Below are 16,796 nucleotides of genomic sequence, written 5' to 3'. Positions count from 1 at the left end.
CTACCCTGATTTAGCGTCGCTGCTGACGAAATGCACCGCTCGCATGATGTAAATCACGTGCAGCCCGCACGCTACGGTGACGAGATAATGTAGAATGTGGTGGTCTTGTAGGCCTATGGGTCGCGAGTGCCCGCCATTCCTGCGTAACAACAGGGGCAGCAGGCAAACGCGTATGCGTGCTTGGCTAGGTAAAAAAAGGTTGGACCCGGGCAAAATCTGGGTTTTAGGGTTTTAGAGTTTAACCCAAGATCCAGATCCGTTTATTAGGACTTTTACGGTTCTGGAGGGGACGCTTCTCTTGCACAACGACCCAAAGGCCGGCTCGAGCCAGGTTAGGTCCGGCCAGGCCCGACAGAGGTGGGCAAGGGGTTAGGTCAGAACCCCATGGTGCGGTGGCCAATGGCTACCCTCTAATTATCATCACTGGCTTGTAGACAGACGTGCGGGCCGATAGAGAGGCTGACCGATATACAGACACACGTACTGGCTTTCAGGCCTAGTGCTGTGCGTCATGATGACTTGGTAGCATCGTACTATCCCCGTGGCACCCGCTCCCGTCCCAAGGGTGGATACACAGGACACATCCGCATCCGCATCCACACGAAAAAGATCGCCCACTTCCCCCCCTCACCTGGAGGAGGCCCTCTCACTCCCAACCTCTCCAACCCAGGCCCTCAACCCGGCCACAAAGTCCCCCTCTCACCTGATAAAAAACACCCCCCCAGACACGTGCAACACCACCTGCACGACCATATTCAAATCCACAATCCAGTAGTAGTACCCGAACAGCACCGCCCCTGATGCCACAAACGCCAGCGTGCGGTAGAGCGGGCGCAGGAAAGCCGCTGCGATGGCCATCACCGCTACCGGCAACATCACGTAGTAGGGCCCGGAGGGGCGCAAGGCCTGCAGAGGCGGGTGCGGAGGCGGAGGGAGGGTGCGCATGTGTTTGGGGCCAGAGCTAGGGCCAGGACCAGGACCATAAGCAGGAGGAGGCCGTGACCACGGGTTGCTTTCCGGGTTGCTTTTCGGGTGGCGTCTGGTGGTGTCAATGCGTGGGTCTTCGTGGGAAGCGCGGGAGCTCTCGGGGGTAGAGAGTAAAGGGAAGTAAATTATTAGTCACTTTGTTACGGCGTGAAAGGTAGGGAGGAAAAGTCGCAGCCGTCGGCTACTACGGTGATACATCTATCGTGCAGGGTTTGGACATACATACGAAACATGTACGGTGCAGTACGAAACATATGCACTACTGTCAGACACCATTACATCCTTACAGGTCAGGCCCTGCTGTAATGCGGGTCCGCTGATTACAACAGGCACACACAGAGTACAGCAACAGGTGTCTGCAATCAGGGTGTGAGGAATAATGTGACCGATGCATTGCACTCCTTTGCGCGTGACATGTTGGTGCAGCTGCCTAGCGCCGCGCCCTCGAACCCCACCGCCAACAAAAGCACTAGCAGTTAGCACTCTCTTTCCTCTTGAAAGATATCTGGGGTTTCATAACCCCGTAATGAAGCCACAACTCACGCATGTTCTTTTATTTCAATTCAAGACCCGAATTTCCTCCCTACCCTAAGGCTGTCCTACGCAATTTGCGATCCCGTACCATGACAGCTGTTGCAGGCACCCCGATGATGAGGAACGGAATGCACAGGTGGTCAATCTTCTCCTGCAGTCGGCAATGGGCAATTTTGGCGTCATGCAGCAAATCCCCCTAGCGACCGCGGCATAGCGGCGATAGCAACAGCCATGGGCAAAGTAAAGCAGGTGAAGTGGGCTCCAATGGGCAGTGAATTAGATGGGCAAGGGGCAAAAGCAGGTGGAATGGCGGACAATCCGCGGATGCGGGGTAACACGGGACGCACACACTGCCGCGCTCCAGCGCCTGGTAATCTCAATGGTTATGGGTTTGGTGGGGTTGGTTTGGGAGGCCAGTCTTCCGCAAGGTGATGGAAGGAGAAGACTCCTCTTCAGTCGGTTGAATCTGCTGCGACCCACATGCTGAGAAACCCTGCCATCGGGCTAAAAGGCACGCCCAGAGGCTGCCAGACAGTACGACGGAAAAGCTTTCCATCCCGGCGCGCAAGCGGTGATAAATCGGCACTTGCGATGAGGTGCACAATAGGGCCTTATGGCATACCGAGAACACAAGGAGAGGCGGAGGTGGTGGTGCCGCGCCTCAGCAGCGGTAAACCAAAGGTAGGAACCGCCGTGCCGGGGCCATGTGGGGTTCCCCTCACCAGCATATGGTCGTCGGGCCAGATGTGGGTCAGGGCAGATGAGCCATGCGTCATGGCCGCGCAGAAGCAAAAGATTGATAGCGCCAAGCCTCCTGGCACGACTCCAGCCTTCGCCAGAGCGCTGCAGATTTCCAGTCATAGTATCAGGTTGATCGGTTCTGGCCCGGAGGTTTCACCCCTGTAGCTTTGTGTTGTTCAGCGCAGAATTGGGTAGCGGCAGCTTCTCACCCCAGTATTACGAATCCCAGGGTTGGCAGCCCGTGTGACCATACGTTGATGCGCTCGTAGGGGTCATAGAACACGCAAATGTACCATGGCGTATGGTGCCATGCACCAGCTGGGGCGCCAGCGGGACGGAATTTCATGCCGGAGATTGATGTCTGTTCGCTAGAAATGCCTGTAACCCCTATCAAAGGGGTATTACTACTTTCGGCCGTCATGGACAATATAGATCTGAAGTACTTTGCCGAAACGTATTGGTATCTGCAAAAAAATGATACGCATAGCTTCGTACATTTTTGTTGGACTTTCCGCCTCTGTTGCACATCCGACCTGTTTGGCTATAGGATTTTATCTCACCTCATAACGCAATTTAAACAATGGTCAGAATATTGGCCGACTCTATGCGAATTGGTTCGCTACGCTTGGCGGGTAAAATTTAAAAGGCGGTAACCGTAGACACTTTCCCTGCAAGGGATAACTTGGTGTGAAGGTGGTAGGAATGGACATAGACATTCCTGAAGCGGCGGCCGCTCAGCCGCGGGCAACGCTGGAAGCGGAGCTGGCTTCGGTATTTGAGGCTTTGCTAAAAGACGAGAACAGTGCGCAAGAGGTTGTCTCAAACATATACTTTTCATGCCTCGGAAGGGTGGAAGCTCTCAGGTATGCTGCTCAATCGTGTCCCGGCCCATGGGGGGCTGCTCCTAACCGCCCTGCGCGCCGCCGTGCCTCCCGGCTCCGCGGTTCAAGGCGTTTCGCAAGAAACGCTCCGGTCTGTGCATAAGGGTTTAAGCTGCTGCTGGCACGAGTGGGCCCGGGCCTGGCCCCTAGGGTTGCAAAAGGTTTTTGCCTATGGTTTCAATTATCCACTTTCTCCTGGTTTAGCGTAACAATTGAGAGCTTCGTACACGTCACAACCACGCAACTCCTCTCACTTCAACCAAGTCAGCGCAACTCTCCTTCACCCCCCACCCAGTCAACGGACTGTTTAGCTTCCACGCTTAGCTTGTACGGCAACCCGCACCACCGCTGTGCGAGGGGTGGCGCAGGCCACAAAACCCACTTGCCCCGTTGCGGTCGCCGGTCATAGTCGCCTAACTTATGGCGGAACGGCCTTGCTTGCTTTCCTTGGACCCAACAATTCACATCAATCATCAGGGCGGAGGCGGCCAACCAGCTCCATCGCCCAGCCCGCCACATGGCCCTCAAAGCACTAGCTGAGGAGATGGAGGCCCAGGCCGCCACGTGGCAGCTGCTATTTTGCCTCTACTGCGATCCGAACCCCCCCGCGGGTTTGGGCGGCTCCTCCGTGATTGGAGTGGAGGACAGGGCGCTGTACCGGCAACGTCTGGCGGACCGGGTGGAAAAGGAGCCAGAGCTGGCCAGGTGGGCTGGGATGGTGACGTGATGAGCAGGGCTGGGATTTGGGTTGGGGTGGATTGAGGACGGACGTGGGTTGAGGCTGGGGGGTTGTAGGAATGATGAGGGTTTGGGCCGGGGTCGGGAGTCTGTGTGGGGTTTGCTGAATAATGCGGTGATGGACGGCACCTGTGGGACCTGGGATGACATGGCACCAGTGCTGGATGCGGTCGATGCGGATGATCCTTTTCACCGGTTCCTCCTTCGCATGGCCACTCGCTTACCTACCTAGCGCTTCCAATACCTCACACAGCCACGCACCCGCCCACCGCTCGCGCGCTGCCCTCTCGGTCACTTGCGTTTGCGGTTGTTATGGTATGTTACGTCATGTCGCGGATCTCCGCGGATCGCGGCGCCCTGGCCTTCTGCGCACCTCAGGTGTGCGCGAGTAGTGGCCTGGCTGGAATCTCTGGCCCGAGATGCCCTGAAGCGACAAGGCATGGTGGCCTTTGCTCCAGGGGAGGGCCTGTGGCACGAGACCAAGACGGAGATGAGGACCCGGGCAGGTGGGTGGTTGCTGGGGGACGGTAACGGGGGGTGTATTAGGAGGGTGGGGGATAGTGGTCTGTAGGAGGATGATTGGCGATGGAGGGGCGGAGTTACGGTGCTTATTTATATGGGTTATACCGGGGTAGTGGAGCGATGGTGGGGGACAATACATGCAAGGTCAAGGGAGTGGCTGCGAACGTCTAAAGCCGCAACCGCAGGTGGGGGATGGGTGGGTGGGTGGCTTCGGATAGTTTTCGCCTAAAGTCTCCCACCATCTCACACCGCTCTCTTTGGGATGTTTGCGTTGGGTAGCATGACGGTTGGCGGAAGGTTCTGGGATCGACATTTTTCCATGCATCATGCACCCGCCCCTTCCTTTTCCGAGATACATACTGACATACAGGCATACAGGCACGTCTTCAGTGTGTCGCACATCGCCCCGGGTGCTAAATTTTGTACAAAATTACACGCTCACCCAGTTCATTCATACATGGCACTGCTGTCATCACCGTCACCGCATCACATTTCATCGCCGTCTTTCTTCACTCGGCAGCTGCTCGACGTATTTCTGAATATCGCAGGCGCCATGGTTTCGGAGCTGGACCCCGATGCCCCTGGCCGCACGGGCAAGCCCCTGCACCCGAGCAACGCCAGATCGCAGGAGCGCATCCTGGCTCGTGTGTGGCAGTGGATGCGAGGAGGTGGGGTCGGGGGCGGGTGGGTGGGTGGGTGGGTGGGCTTGCCAGGGAAGCCGTGCAGAGCCGTGCTCTTGCGATTCGCATACTCGCTGGATCAGCTAGATAGCCATCTGGTGAAGGCATGCTGCCATTCGCCCTGTGTGCTGCGACCTGGGGGGATAGGTACCTACCCCGAGCATTCGCGCGCGCTTCCGGATAATGCTTTGGCTCCGTCTCTGGTTCGTCACGACCCCGCGACCTCGGCCGTTCCCGTAAGGGGCATGTCTGAGTCGGCAGTTTTCTTTTCCCCTAACCCGATGCCTCTCAGGCAACCTGGTGGAAGGGGGGGACCTGTGTCGACAAGTGGGTCAGCCCTGGCGCGCGGCGGCGCTGGGCGGCGGGGGACTGTACGGCGCTGTGCCGGTTGGTATCGTTGCCGAGGAGTACGACGCTGGGACGAGCTCAAATGTGCAGGTAGCGTGCAGTTTGCCATGAGGGTTGGTTGTTGGGTGGATGAGGGGAAAGTGAAGAAGCCGTAAGATGCAGGCGTGATCAGATACCGGTAAATCAGAGGGGTGGGAAGAAAGGGCGGAGGGGGTGGGTATTAATCGTGTTAATTTTCCTTGTGTTGATTCCTTTCACTCCTACCCCACAGGCGCTCCAAGCGGAAGAGCTGGCGGACGAGGTGGCAAACGGCTCGGGGACGTTGCTGGCGTTATGGCGCTGGGCCGCACAACAAGCCGCAGCGGCACCCCCGGGGGACAAGTTTGAGCGGGCGGTGTTCGGGGCCCTGGGCGGCAGTACGGCTGCGGCGGCGCCTGCGTGCTCCAGCTGGGTGGATTTTGCCTGGGTGTACTGCAGGTAGGTTTTGGTTTCGGAGCCCCACGATTTCGTGACTCACTCGCACGTGGTCGCTACCGACGGTGATGCTCCCGATTAACGAAGGGCCGCTTACACCAACCCTAATGATCCTTTCCTTTTCACGGCAGCCGCACCTCTTTGCACCTAAGTACGCTTATGTAATGCAAGTGTCTATCTCTTTATTACAGTGTTGTCAACGAAACCTTTGTATCATATACCTACCTTGTCGCAGTTTGGTTCATCAACGATAGTTATATACACAGATGTTTTCATAATCTCGTTTCGTGGGTGAGATTTATAAGGAAAGCCGCGCGCACACACACATACACACACACGCGCGCGCGCGCATTGCTCAACGACTAGATCTCCGTTAAAGCGCTCTTCGTGCGACATCCCCAGCATGCGACTTCCATCGCGCGGTTCAGTTCGTCCTAATACACACATGCGCAGGTCCTGGTTGGAGACACAGACCCTCCGTCTGGTGCCCCGGCAGCCCCAGTCGGCGGGAGATCTGGTGGCCGGGGACGCGGTGACAGCGGCTCTGGTGCGCTGCGGCGTCGCGCCAGCGGCGGCACAGCGCAGCGTCGAGGGCGCTATGTCTGTGGTGATGGGCAGCGCCGCCGGTGCCGGCGCCTCAACGGCGGCACCGGCAGCGGCGGCGCTGCTTGACGGCGACACGGGGCCATCGTCGCGTGGTTTTGGCCAGTTTTTTGCTCAGCACGTAATGTCACCGGCGGCTTTGGTGAACTCCGGACCGGTTGCCGTACAAGCCCTACGACAGTTGCAGGGTTTGCTCGTCCAGGGCGACATTTATGAGTTGGCGAGCCATTTGTTTGCCACGCTTGTGGATCGCCACAGCGGTGACGGAGCCGCCGCCAATGCTTTTGGCGACGCTGACGGCAGTGCTGCGGATGTTGGCGGCGGTCTTGTCGCCGCCTCCGCCAACCCTGAGCGCAGCCGGCGGACTTGCGTGCTCGCTGCCCACATGCTGCTAGCGCTGGAGGGTCTTGGTGCACTGATTCGCAAGTTGGACGTGGATCCCAACTTCCTGGAGGCGCAAACGTAAATTGGGTCTGTGGGTGGTTGGGTGGGAAAAAGAAGACGCAATAGGGCCTTGTGGTGGAGGAAAACGGAGAGAATGTTACGGAGCGGGCTGGTGCAAAACGCAGTCCTCGGTGCGCACCCAACAGGACGCGTGGAGGCCTGTGGTCGCGTGTGGTCGCTCTGGAGGTCCTCCTTTTCCCGCGCCTGCCTGCGATCTCCCTCACTTCACAACTGTTTTATTGGGTCCTTCGTTTGCATGGCATACCTGGCGTGTGTAGAGTGGGGCCAGTGCCGGGCGGTGTCGGTCCTGAGTTGGGCGGGTCCACGACCACGACCACAATACGTGCTGCCCGCCGCTGCTGGCTGATTGACCCTTGCTAAGTGAGAATGACTGGAAGGTTGACTAAACACAGACGACGGACGGAGGCGGGTAGTGGAATTGGAGAAGGAAGCGGTGTTTTGGTGGTTCATCGCCACAGCGATTGCCCTGCGTTCCCGCCTTCATGCCTGCCTGCCTGCCGGTCGCTATGCTGACGTGCCTTCCTTTTATGCCTTGTCTCAAGGTACTCAGGAAGCTCACCCTCCGTTCGTCTCTTAACCCTGCCGCCACCCTGAACTGTCCCGACCCAACCCCCGTGCAGTACCTTTGACCTGGCGCAGCGGCTGTTGGGTTTCTACACGGGCATGTTGTTGGAGCAGGACCAGCTTAGCCTGGTGCCGCTGTACTTGTGTGTACTGCAACAGGGGCTGAGATCCAGTATGTGTAAGGAGCTGCTGGAGCTGCACACCAGGAGGCTGACGGGTGCGTGTGTGTGCGTTTGTTGGGGAGGGAGTGGGGTGGGGTCTTCACCCCAGGTGGGGGGGTGGGCGGGTGCAACTTAGGGGTGGGCGACCACACGACCTTCGTCCCGCCTGCGAATCCCTTTCATCTCCACGTTTTGGTCCCCATACAAATATTTATCGTATTATGCATTCCCATTTCCTTCTCGCGGCCTAATCCTTGAGAACACATTCGTACCCTAAGATTCGCAACCTCGGATATAACCCCAACTTTGTCCAGCAGTTCTGCTGCTGCTGCTGCTGCTGCTGCTGCTGCTGGTGTTGCTGCCCTTATCTCTTCCCACTCTCTTTTCCGTTCCCTCCCGCTCGCCAGGGGTTGACACCGTTCCATCCGACGGCTCCGACCAGGTGCTCGACTCCCTGGCCCGTGCTGACAGGGAGTGTTATGAGGCCCTTGTGGCACTGGATTACTGGTTTCGGCGCTGCGTGGAGCGGCAACAGAAGCCGCTGGAGGAGAGGTCCAGCTTCCTGGAGACAGATATCCGGTGCGGGTGGGGAGTGCGGGTGAGGTGGAGGGCGAGTGAGGTGGGGAATGGAAAGGGTGGTTGAAAATGAGAGACCGGAGTAATGCCAGTTGCAGCCCGGGTGGGAGATTGATGAGCTGTGGTGAGTGGGGGGTTGTGTCCATGTCCGTGATCCCCACTGTAGGCCTGCCCAGCAGGCCTGCATACGCCGGCATACAAAGTTTGTATGCACATTTGGTCACGATTCCCCTCTAATTTTCACAATTTTGTTTTCTCTCCGTATGGCCCTTAACTCTTCGCACATTACTCACGCTTTGGATATCATCTATTTATTCACACAGCATTTTTCATTGCTTGTTTGCATCCCAATACCACTTTCGTACTTGTAAACTACCGTTTTTCACCACCAACCTGGAACCGTGCTCCAATCTTCCCATCCCAACTCTACCCCTCTACCCTCCTCCCCACCCTCCTCGCATGCGCAACAGGAAGGACGAGCTCCGGGTACAGTTGGCAACTTTCACTTTCGCCAGTCGCCATAATCGCGAGTACGGCCCACACCAGCGGGCTCGAGTGGCGCGTTGGCTGGCGCTGCCCCACATCATCGCCGCGGAGGCGGTGGCAGAGGAAGCTGCTGAGCTGGGGGCCGAGGTCGGCGATGAAGCTGACGGCGCGACAGACGCGGCCGCGATGACCGCGGCGGCGGCGGCGCGCCTGGATCCGTGGTCGTATTACGACGTCTTGGAATTCGCAAACTGCCTCTGCTGCGAATTCTCACTGGGTGATAATGTGACGGCGGCTGCAGGGCATCGGCTTTTTGATGAGGTGCTGCCAGAGGGTAGGTGTGAGCTTCTATGGATTGGAGGGAGGGAGGGAGGGAGCCGCTTAAGGTCAGAGAAATGGCTGGGGACTTGGGAATGGTCGCTTTTGACGGCCTCGTGATGCTCCATAACCGCTCGTAACGATCCTTCCGCCATTATTACCATGTTGAACCACAGTGATCACCACCACCGCCATGTTCAACGGCCGTCGCATCATATAGCATCATGAGCACCGCTGCAAACCTTCAACCCTCTCAAGACCGCCGTCCTGGCCCGTACTCGGTTGGCGCTCATGTCAGATTAGATGGCCCCCTTCCGTCCCCTTCAGTCTATCCTTGGTATCAGCTTCACTCGTTCGTGGTTCGTCTTCCCCCCCTTCTGTACCAAGAAAAAGAGAACCCGGGTTCCGGCCCCCAGCTTCCCACTCGCCGCATCCACCCTGTCTTCTTCCACAGGCCAGCCAATTAAATTCCGACTTTTGAAACACTATCTACAAAGCTGTTCTTTTCCAGCTGCCCGGCTGTCGTTTCCCTCCTCACACACACCGTTATTCCTTTCATGTAACTTTTGCATGTAACTATCCCGCCTCCACTCCACGCCCAAAAAGCGTAGGCCTTGAGCAGGCTGCTACAATCGCGGCTGACGTCCTTGACTCGGTGGCGGCCGCTGCCACCTCAGGCGACGGCCCCGTATACCTCTTTGACCAGGACAGCAACGGCCAACAGCAGCAGGAGCAGGAGGGGATGGGTATGTACGGCTCGGATCCGGGTGTCATTGAAGCCCGGAGGGACTTGGCGGCTCAGCTCCGAGACCGCGCTGCTGAGGTGGCGCAATGGCGGTTGTACTACCATCTGGATGCCAAGCTAGCGGCGTGGTCGGCACGGCACGAGGAGTACGAGCAGGCGCAGGCGACGGCGGTGCGGCGGCATGACGAGGCTCAGGAGGTGGATGAGGATGCTGAGTTGGCGGGAGCGGCGGAGGAGCTTTTGCAGGAGGGCGTGGAGCTGCTACATGACTTTCTGATGCACCTGGTGCGCCCTGTTTCTTCTCCTTCATCGTCGTTTGTTTTCCCTTCTTCGTTCGCCTCTTCATCGTTCACTGTTTCTTTCCTGTTCCGGGTTTGCCTCTGTCTGTGTGTGTATTACTGAACTAAGCCGCGAGAAGGAAGTGGCGCCGAGAAGCTATACGGCTATACGATGTCGCATCTCCAGCCCATCCTCACCAACACCTACTGGCGCTATGACAGGGTTCCGTGTGTACGTGTGTTTAAGCGGTTCTTGGTTAATACAGTGCTACCCGTCGCAATACTACCTTCCGAATGTATCATTTACTTCGCGATACCTGCCCGCTATGCAGCTCCAGACAGGTTGGCAGCAGGAGCTCTCCACCTTTGAGAAGGCCTTGGCGCTCTCCGCCGCCTCGGCCGCTGATGGTCTCATGCTCATGCGAGTCACCCTGACGGTGACATGTCCCCCCGGGTCAGTGTCGGCACCGGTAGGCAGCCGGGGGGAAAACGAATGGGGGCAGCCCACGGCGCCATACCCAGAGCTCCAGGTAGGGTGCATGTGCCTGTGTGTGTGTTTGTGTGAACTTCGTGTAGGTGATCTGAGACAGGGTTGCGAGCATGTATTGCAGTATCCGCAATTGGCAGAATGTGTTCTTGTGGAACGTTGGCAAAGCTACAGGGTGATGGGGTGTTTCCCCCTAGGGATGGGGGATTGTGGGATATGTTTAAAAGAATCCTTAAGGATATTTGGATTTTTTGAGGCATCACTTTAGCACAGCTGCATCGCCCTCCGGGCGGCGCTTCGCCGTAACCAATTGTCTGTGAACTGCTAACCGTAAGCATTCCGCAACAACTATCTTTACCTAGGTCGTTGCCAGAGGGACGTCAATCGCAATCCTTTCAACGCTGGTCCCCACCCCACGTGCCCCTGTGCTCTGTGCCGCTGTATGCCGTTCTGTACTGAACTGTTTACTGTACCCTACTGTACTGTACGTTACTCGATGTGTGGTGTTGTCCTGTATGACAGGGCGCTGCGTTGTTGGAGTTCCGGCAAGCCCTGGATAGCGGATTGCGGCGGGCGGCTGCTGAGCGGCAAGTGGAGGTGGAGGTGGCCGAGGAGACGGGGCCGCAGGGGCACGGCCATGTGAAGCTGAGCCTTGCAGTGCCAGCGGAGGCGAGGGTGCGTGTGTTTTTGTGTACATGGACTGTACTGTGGGTGGGGATGGGTGGGCGGGTGGGCGTGAGTGTGACGGGCAATGCGGAAATGGCGTTGTCAAGAGGTCCAGATGATGCGTTTTCTCCCTTAGTCTCTTAAATAGCCATTCACAGCTGTCTTAGTTCCCTTGCCCCTTCCATTCATAAAGTGTTACCGTGCTCGGAGGCCCCCGGTTCGATTGTCTATTCCCTTGCCTCGCCTGCACCCACATCTATGTCGGTAGCCATCTTTGGCATTTGGCATGCGATCCCCCTCTACAGATGCGTTGACATACGCACAGGGCACCGGTTGGGCCGTAGCATGAGTCAGCAGTCTATCCTTCTTGGAAATCAATAGTATGCAGCGAGCTTCTTTTTTTTGGGATTCCTAATCCTTCCCGCTTATTTTATTTGTTGTCGTGCAGCAATGGGATGCATTGGTGGGCCTTGTGTGTGGTGTGGTGCGGGGCGACCTGGACGGCGTTCCTCCGCTGCTGCTTGTGAGCTTGGAAGCGGACCGAGCCACTAGTCTGGCGGTATGCAGGCGCTGCTGCCTCGGCCAGGTAAGGACCATGGCGCGGGTCGGTGGAGAGGTGGGGAAGAGGGAGGGAGAGGGCGCGGGTGGGTGAGAGGTCGGCAGAAAGGGAGAAGGGAGGCTAGGGCCGGTTCAAAACATTCCATAAGTTGCCTGCATCTTTACTGGTGCATGGAGCAGTACCCGGCTACATTGTAAGATGTGTGGGACAGGGGGGTTATATCTTCATACTGCGGCCGCTACCCAGGCAGACCCTGCCTTCCCCAGTCACCCTAGCCAACTTCTCAGTGGATCGCTCAGGTTCCACATCCACCACCGGCATCCAACGGAATCTGCCGGGTCGATGGCGGCTCAACTCCATTCCTGGTCAGCTCGCAAGTTCACCTTATCGTAGGTCACCACCGTCCATCAACTAGAGGCACTTTAACCTTCCACCTTCGGAAGGATTGTTGACCTTGACAGGTCTCGATCCCGGGATCTCCCGGGGGCATTGGTGTGTAGTGCCTGACCTGAGTATACATACATTGTATGTATCCTTTCCAGGTTGTCATGCGCTGTGCCGGCCTGAGAGTATCGCTGGTTGGGCTGGGAGCGGATGCTGAGTCTCCGCAGGCTGGCTCGCAGCTGGTGCTTTTGCTGGGAGTGCCGGATGAGGCTTCCGGGATGGGCATGGAGTCGGGGCTGCTGGAGCTCTTGAGCCCGTCACAGTTGGCTAACGTCCTGGCGGTGGAGTCGGTTACACAGGTTCTGCACATGCGGAACCTGGAGCGGTACAGGCAGCGGGAGGAGGAGATGCTTCGGTAGTTTTGCCGAACATGAAGATTGGATGTGTACGTGGATATAGTTGTAAGGCTTCTTGTTCGGGTTGCCTGGCTCACGGCCGTTTTTTCTTCCCTTCCGTGTGAGTCGGTTTGCGCATCAGTTGCCAACCCTCTGAGCGATAACTGTTTGATTCACATAATGGATGGCTTGATGATTGTGATGGACCAGCTCTTCAAGTCTCAGGTGCAAGTATTAATCTCATACAGGACCCAGACAAGTCATAACAACTACAGTGGTATATGGGTTCGGTTGCAAAATCGGTACAGACAGGCCATAAGAGATTTTATAATTGCAAGAGGTTGCCTACAGAAGGCGTGCTCTGCACGTGACCACCCCATTTACACCTTTGGGCAGTAAGAATGAAAGTGATTTTTCATGGCTCAGGCTTTGCCTTGTCCTGTACATCCAATCCAAACACATACCAAGCAGCTTCCCAGCAAATGATGTAAGGAAGTGTTGATTGTCTCGCTCCGCCTTGAAAGGTTGTACTCGCGCCCACGTGAAACACGGGTCAGTTGTCTAACATGTATTTGCATGAAAGACATCATGTGGAAGACTACAGAGCCTATCTAATATCCTACACTACCTAGAACGTCTCAAAGCCAATCTGCGTATCCCCGAGATGGGGCCGCACGAAGCCCCATGAAAATTTCGGGTTGGCGATTCGATTCCGGCATATAGTAGTTATCACATATTGGCTTTTCCATGGTGTAATCGATAAACCAGCGCACAATGCGTGAGGTGGGATGGCTCCAACGCTCGTAATAATGGCCGAGGATGTCCCTTGCTAAGCGGGGGGCAATGTAGCGACGCAAAGCAAATTTGAGCATCCCGGGTTATGCATTTGCTGTGTTACAAAACCCATAACGACTGCTTTATCACCACCTTCAGCACTAGATTGTCTAGCTCACCCTCGAAAGGTTGTGCTCACACGCATGTTTGACAGGAATCAGTAGTGTATCTTTCCCAAATTACCAATTCCCACTGGCTTACACCCTCACTCCTCCACCCAACTGCATCTCATCCACGCTCTTTGCCACCACAGGACATAGCACCACGCAGATGGCCAGCAGCTGGTACATCTGCTCGTTCTTCTTTAGCTCAAACTGCGGGCCGTTGTGATACCAACTCTTGTCCTCATAAATGCACAGCAGCACCATGTTGAAGCACCGCACAGTGTCCAGGTACCTGACGGTGTGTATGTTTAGGTTAAGACATGGGTGAGAAAGTATGGGGGAAATATGCATAAAACCAATGGCATCCACCGTGGCTGGGTCAGTCGATAACATTGTCTTCCACATGGCATGACATCCCCACCTGGCTTCACAGGTGGAAACATCCAATCGGACCTCAAACTATACCCACCTGCACAGCATCAGGTAAGAAAGCCACCATAGTAGAGGAGCATGATGTGCACGCCAGTGATGCGCTGCATAAGCAGGTACCTCTCCTTGTGCAAGGTTCAGTGGGTAGATTCACCTGCAAAGTAAGCGGGTGGGTAGTGGCCAGAAAGGATGTTGTCCCACAACTCACACCAAAGCTGCACAATTGATGCATGCAGCGTTGTCATGCATACCATTTCCAGTGTCCCACCTCACCCCTGCTCACCCATAGACTTAAGATGTTAATATTGAATGCTTTGAGACCCATACTCTTGAAGTCCATGTGTCCATAGAAGTCCATACAAGTCCATGAGCTGCTGCTGCCTGCTGGGTATGTGCCGGCCAGCACCAAGCCACCCATGCCACTGCCGCCAGCTGCCCCCACAAGGCCACACAAGTCCATGACCTGTTGCTGCTCACGGGGCATGAGGCCTGATGCACCGGGCAGTGCCAAGCCATCCACACTGCTGCCACCAGCTGCCTCCATGAGGCCACACAAGTCCATGAGCTGCTGCTGCCTGCTGGGTGTGAGGCCTGGTCTGGCCAGCACCAAGTCAGGGGGGAGGGGGGAGGGAGAGGGGGAAGGGGGGGAAGAGAAGAGGGAGGGGGGCAAATGGGGGGGAGATGTGTGTATCTGTATGTGTGTGCGTGAGTATTTGTGTTTTGGGAGGATAGACACTTCCCTTGCCACATCAGGATATTAGAGGACATATCCCAGCTACACCTCCAGCTTTCTCCTCCTGCACATGTATATGTGTAAATTAGGCATATCATGTTTTCTGGCCATCAAAACAATTTCCATTCCTTTTGTATACCTTGCAGTGATAAGCCAAGACCTCCTCTAATGAAGGTTTTGATCCATCAATGAGCACCACTGCTGCCAACCCCCCGGACCTAGCTCCAGCAGCGACCAGCAGGTATTTCAATACTATAAATTATAATTACACTGTACAGTATTGAAATACCTGCTATAGTTGCTGCTGGACCTTGGTGGTGCTTGTCGATGGTCCCATGGGACGTGGCAGCTGTGATATCATCTTCTTTTTCCAAGATGTATATAATGCCCAAATACCAGCCTCAGTCATTGCTCATGATCAACCTGTTTCCAATTCCAGAGCTACACCCCCTAACTGTACCCTAAGCAGATATAAAATTGACGACTTTTTTGATTCAGCAAAAAGGAGGACTACAGGAGGAAAACGTCCTCCCCTAATAGGTTTAGCGGAAAATGTCTTTTCCCAATACCCTTCCAGAGCCGTCCATGGTGATATTGCCTATTTTGTGCATTGGCTCTTCCACTACCACACCAGCTGGAGCATGGTAAGTAGCTTTCTCTTCCCACTCATCAAATATCATGTTTACTGGTCAGGAAAGCATGTTTTACATTTACGTCTGTTGTATTTCTTGCAGTGATAACGCAGCGAAGATCTCCCCAGAAGGTGGTGGTCCCACGGGACCATCGAGCCCACCGCTGCCGCCCCCGGACCGAGCTCCAGCAAAAACCAACAGATATTTCAATACTGTAACTTCTAGTGTAATTTTTATTCAAAATTACACCGTATTGAAATACCTGCTGGTTGCTGCTAGACCTCGGTCCGGGGGCGGCAGCGGTGGTTCCGTGGGACCGCCACCTTCAGAGGACATCTTGGCTGCGTTATCACTGCAAGATATACAAAAGACATAAATGAAAAATATATTCTTATGACCAGAAAACATAAAACGTCTGATTTACGCATATACATGTGCGGGAGGAGAATGCTACATACCAAGCTCCAGCTGGTGTAGCTGGGATTTCCGAAGATCCAATGGACGAAATAGGAGATACCGCCATGGATGGCTCTGAAAGGGTGTTAGGACATTTTCCGCCTAAACCGACTACAGGCGGACTTTTTCCTCCTGTGAATTGCTGTATCAAAAAAGTACTCAATTCTATATCTGCTACACTTAGAGGGTATAGCTCTGGAATGGGATAGAGGTTAATCACGAGCAATGACTGTATGTGGACACTATACATGTATTAGAAAAAATAGAAGATTACACAGCCATCACATTTTCCGGAAATATTATATATGCAGACATAAGCCCGTCCTACTTCCATTTTCGTACCATGCTTTTCTCACCAATGGGCCATGCGTGTTTTGGTCCCTCCCTCGGTCCTCGGTCCTCGGTCCTCGGTCCTCGGTCCTCGGTCCTCGGTCCTCGGTCCTCGGTCCTCGGTCCTCGGTCCTCGGTCCTCGGTCCTCGGTCCTCGGTCCTCGGTCCTCGGTCCTCGGTCCTCGGTCCTCGGTCCTCGGTCCTCGGTCCTCGGTCCTCGGTCCTCGGTCCTCGGTCCTCGGTCCTCGGTCCTCGGTCCTCGGTCCTCGGTCCTCGGTCAAAGCTCCCAAGATGGTGCAAAGGCCTCGCTGAATGGCCATCGACCCTGATCAAACCCGAGTCGATATTACTTGTCGTCACGCAATTTTCTTTCAGCGCAAAATAGAGAGGCACAGCCGGCCTGGATTTGCAGGCCAGCCGTTGCTATGTAAGGACTGGCCAGAGGCATCCCCTGCCGGCATCTTGTCAGTCGGGGGCGACTGCCATAACACGTATATCGCAACTTATCGACCCCATACCCCCGCTATGGACCATGGCGGCGAGAGTGGCTATGAATGGCGGAAACCATGAAATACCGCCTCCGCAAGAGGCCTGGAAAAGTTGTTAAGAGCTTGGGTTGGAGGTTTGGTCAAGTGTTAGTGCATTTCTCTCAATTAACAGTCAAGTTTGCGACGACTTTATTAATG

The 16,796-nt window shown here is 55.6% G+C and overlaps 3 protein-coding genes across 3 annotated transcripts; 1 reads left to right on the top strand and 2 right to left on the bottom strand.

Moving 5' to 3' along the window:
• VOLCADRAFT_96759 (uncharacterized protein) lies at positions 1 to 2,608 on the bottom strand (the record flags this gene model as incomplete). Its single annotated transcript, XM_002955774.1, has 5 exons — positions 1 to 139; positions 704 to 906; positions 1,610 to 1,672; positions 2,244 to 2,364; positions 2,472 to 2,608. 5 exons carry the CDS (start codon positions 2,606 to 2,608, stop codon positions 1 to 3), a joined length of 663 nt encoding a protein of 220 aa, XP_002955820.1.
• A 356-nt stretch (positions 2,609 to 2,964) lies between these two features.
• On the top strand, positions 2,965 to 12,616 carry VOLCADRAFT_96758 (uncharacterized protein; the record flags this gene model as incomplete). The annotated part of the gene is made up of 15 exons (XM_002955831.1): positions 2,965 to 3,125; positions 3,621 to 3,848; positions 4,260 to 4,387; positions 4,952 to 5,071; positions 5,376 to 5,521; positions 5,703 to 5,908; positions 6,359 to 6,970; positions 7,594 to 7,754; positions 8,106 to 8,277; positions 8,745 to 9,094; positions 9,756 to 10,108; positions 10,434 to 10,631; positions 11,111 to 11,263; positions 11,703 to 11,840; positions 12,356 to 12,616. The coding sequence occupies 15 exons, from the start codon at positions 2,965 to 2,967 to the stop codon at positions 12,614 to 12,616; spliced, it is 3,387 nt and encodes a 1,128-aa protein (XP_002955877.1).
• Positions 12,617 to 16,163: 3,547 nt separating this feature from the next.
• VOLCADRAFT_35179 (uncharacterized protein) lies at positions 16,164 to 16,364 on the bottom strand (the record flags this gene model as incomplete). Its single annotated transcript, XM_002955773.1, has 1 exon — positions 16,164 to 16,364. A coding segment is annotated over one exon (201 nt), but the record flags the coding sequence as incomplete, so codon positions are not given.
• Between the last annotated feature and the right edge of the window lie 432 nt (positions 16,365 to 16,796).

Source organism: Volvox carteri (genome assembly GCF_000143455.1).
Source record: "Volvox carteri f. nagariensis unplaced genomic scaffold VOLCAscaffold_55, whole genome shotgun sequence".
NCBI lineage: Eukaryota > Viridiplantae > Chlorophyta > Chlorophyceae > Chlamydomonadales > Volvocaceae > Volvox > Volvox carteri.
The sequence above is the reverse complement of the archived record's forward strand: the minus strand, read 5'-3'. Positions and strand labels throughout refer to the sequence as shown.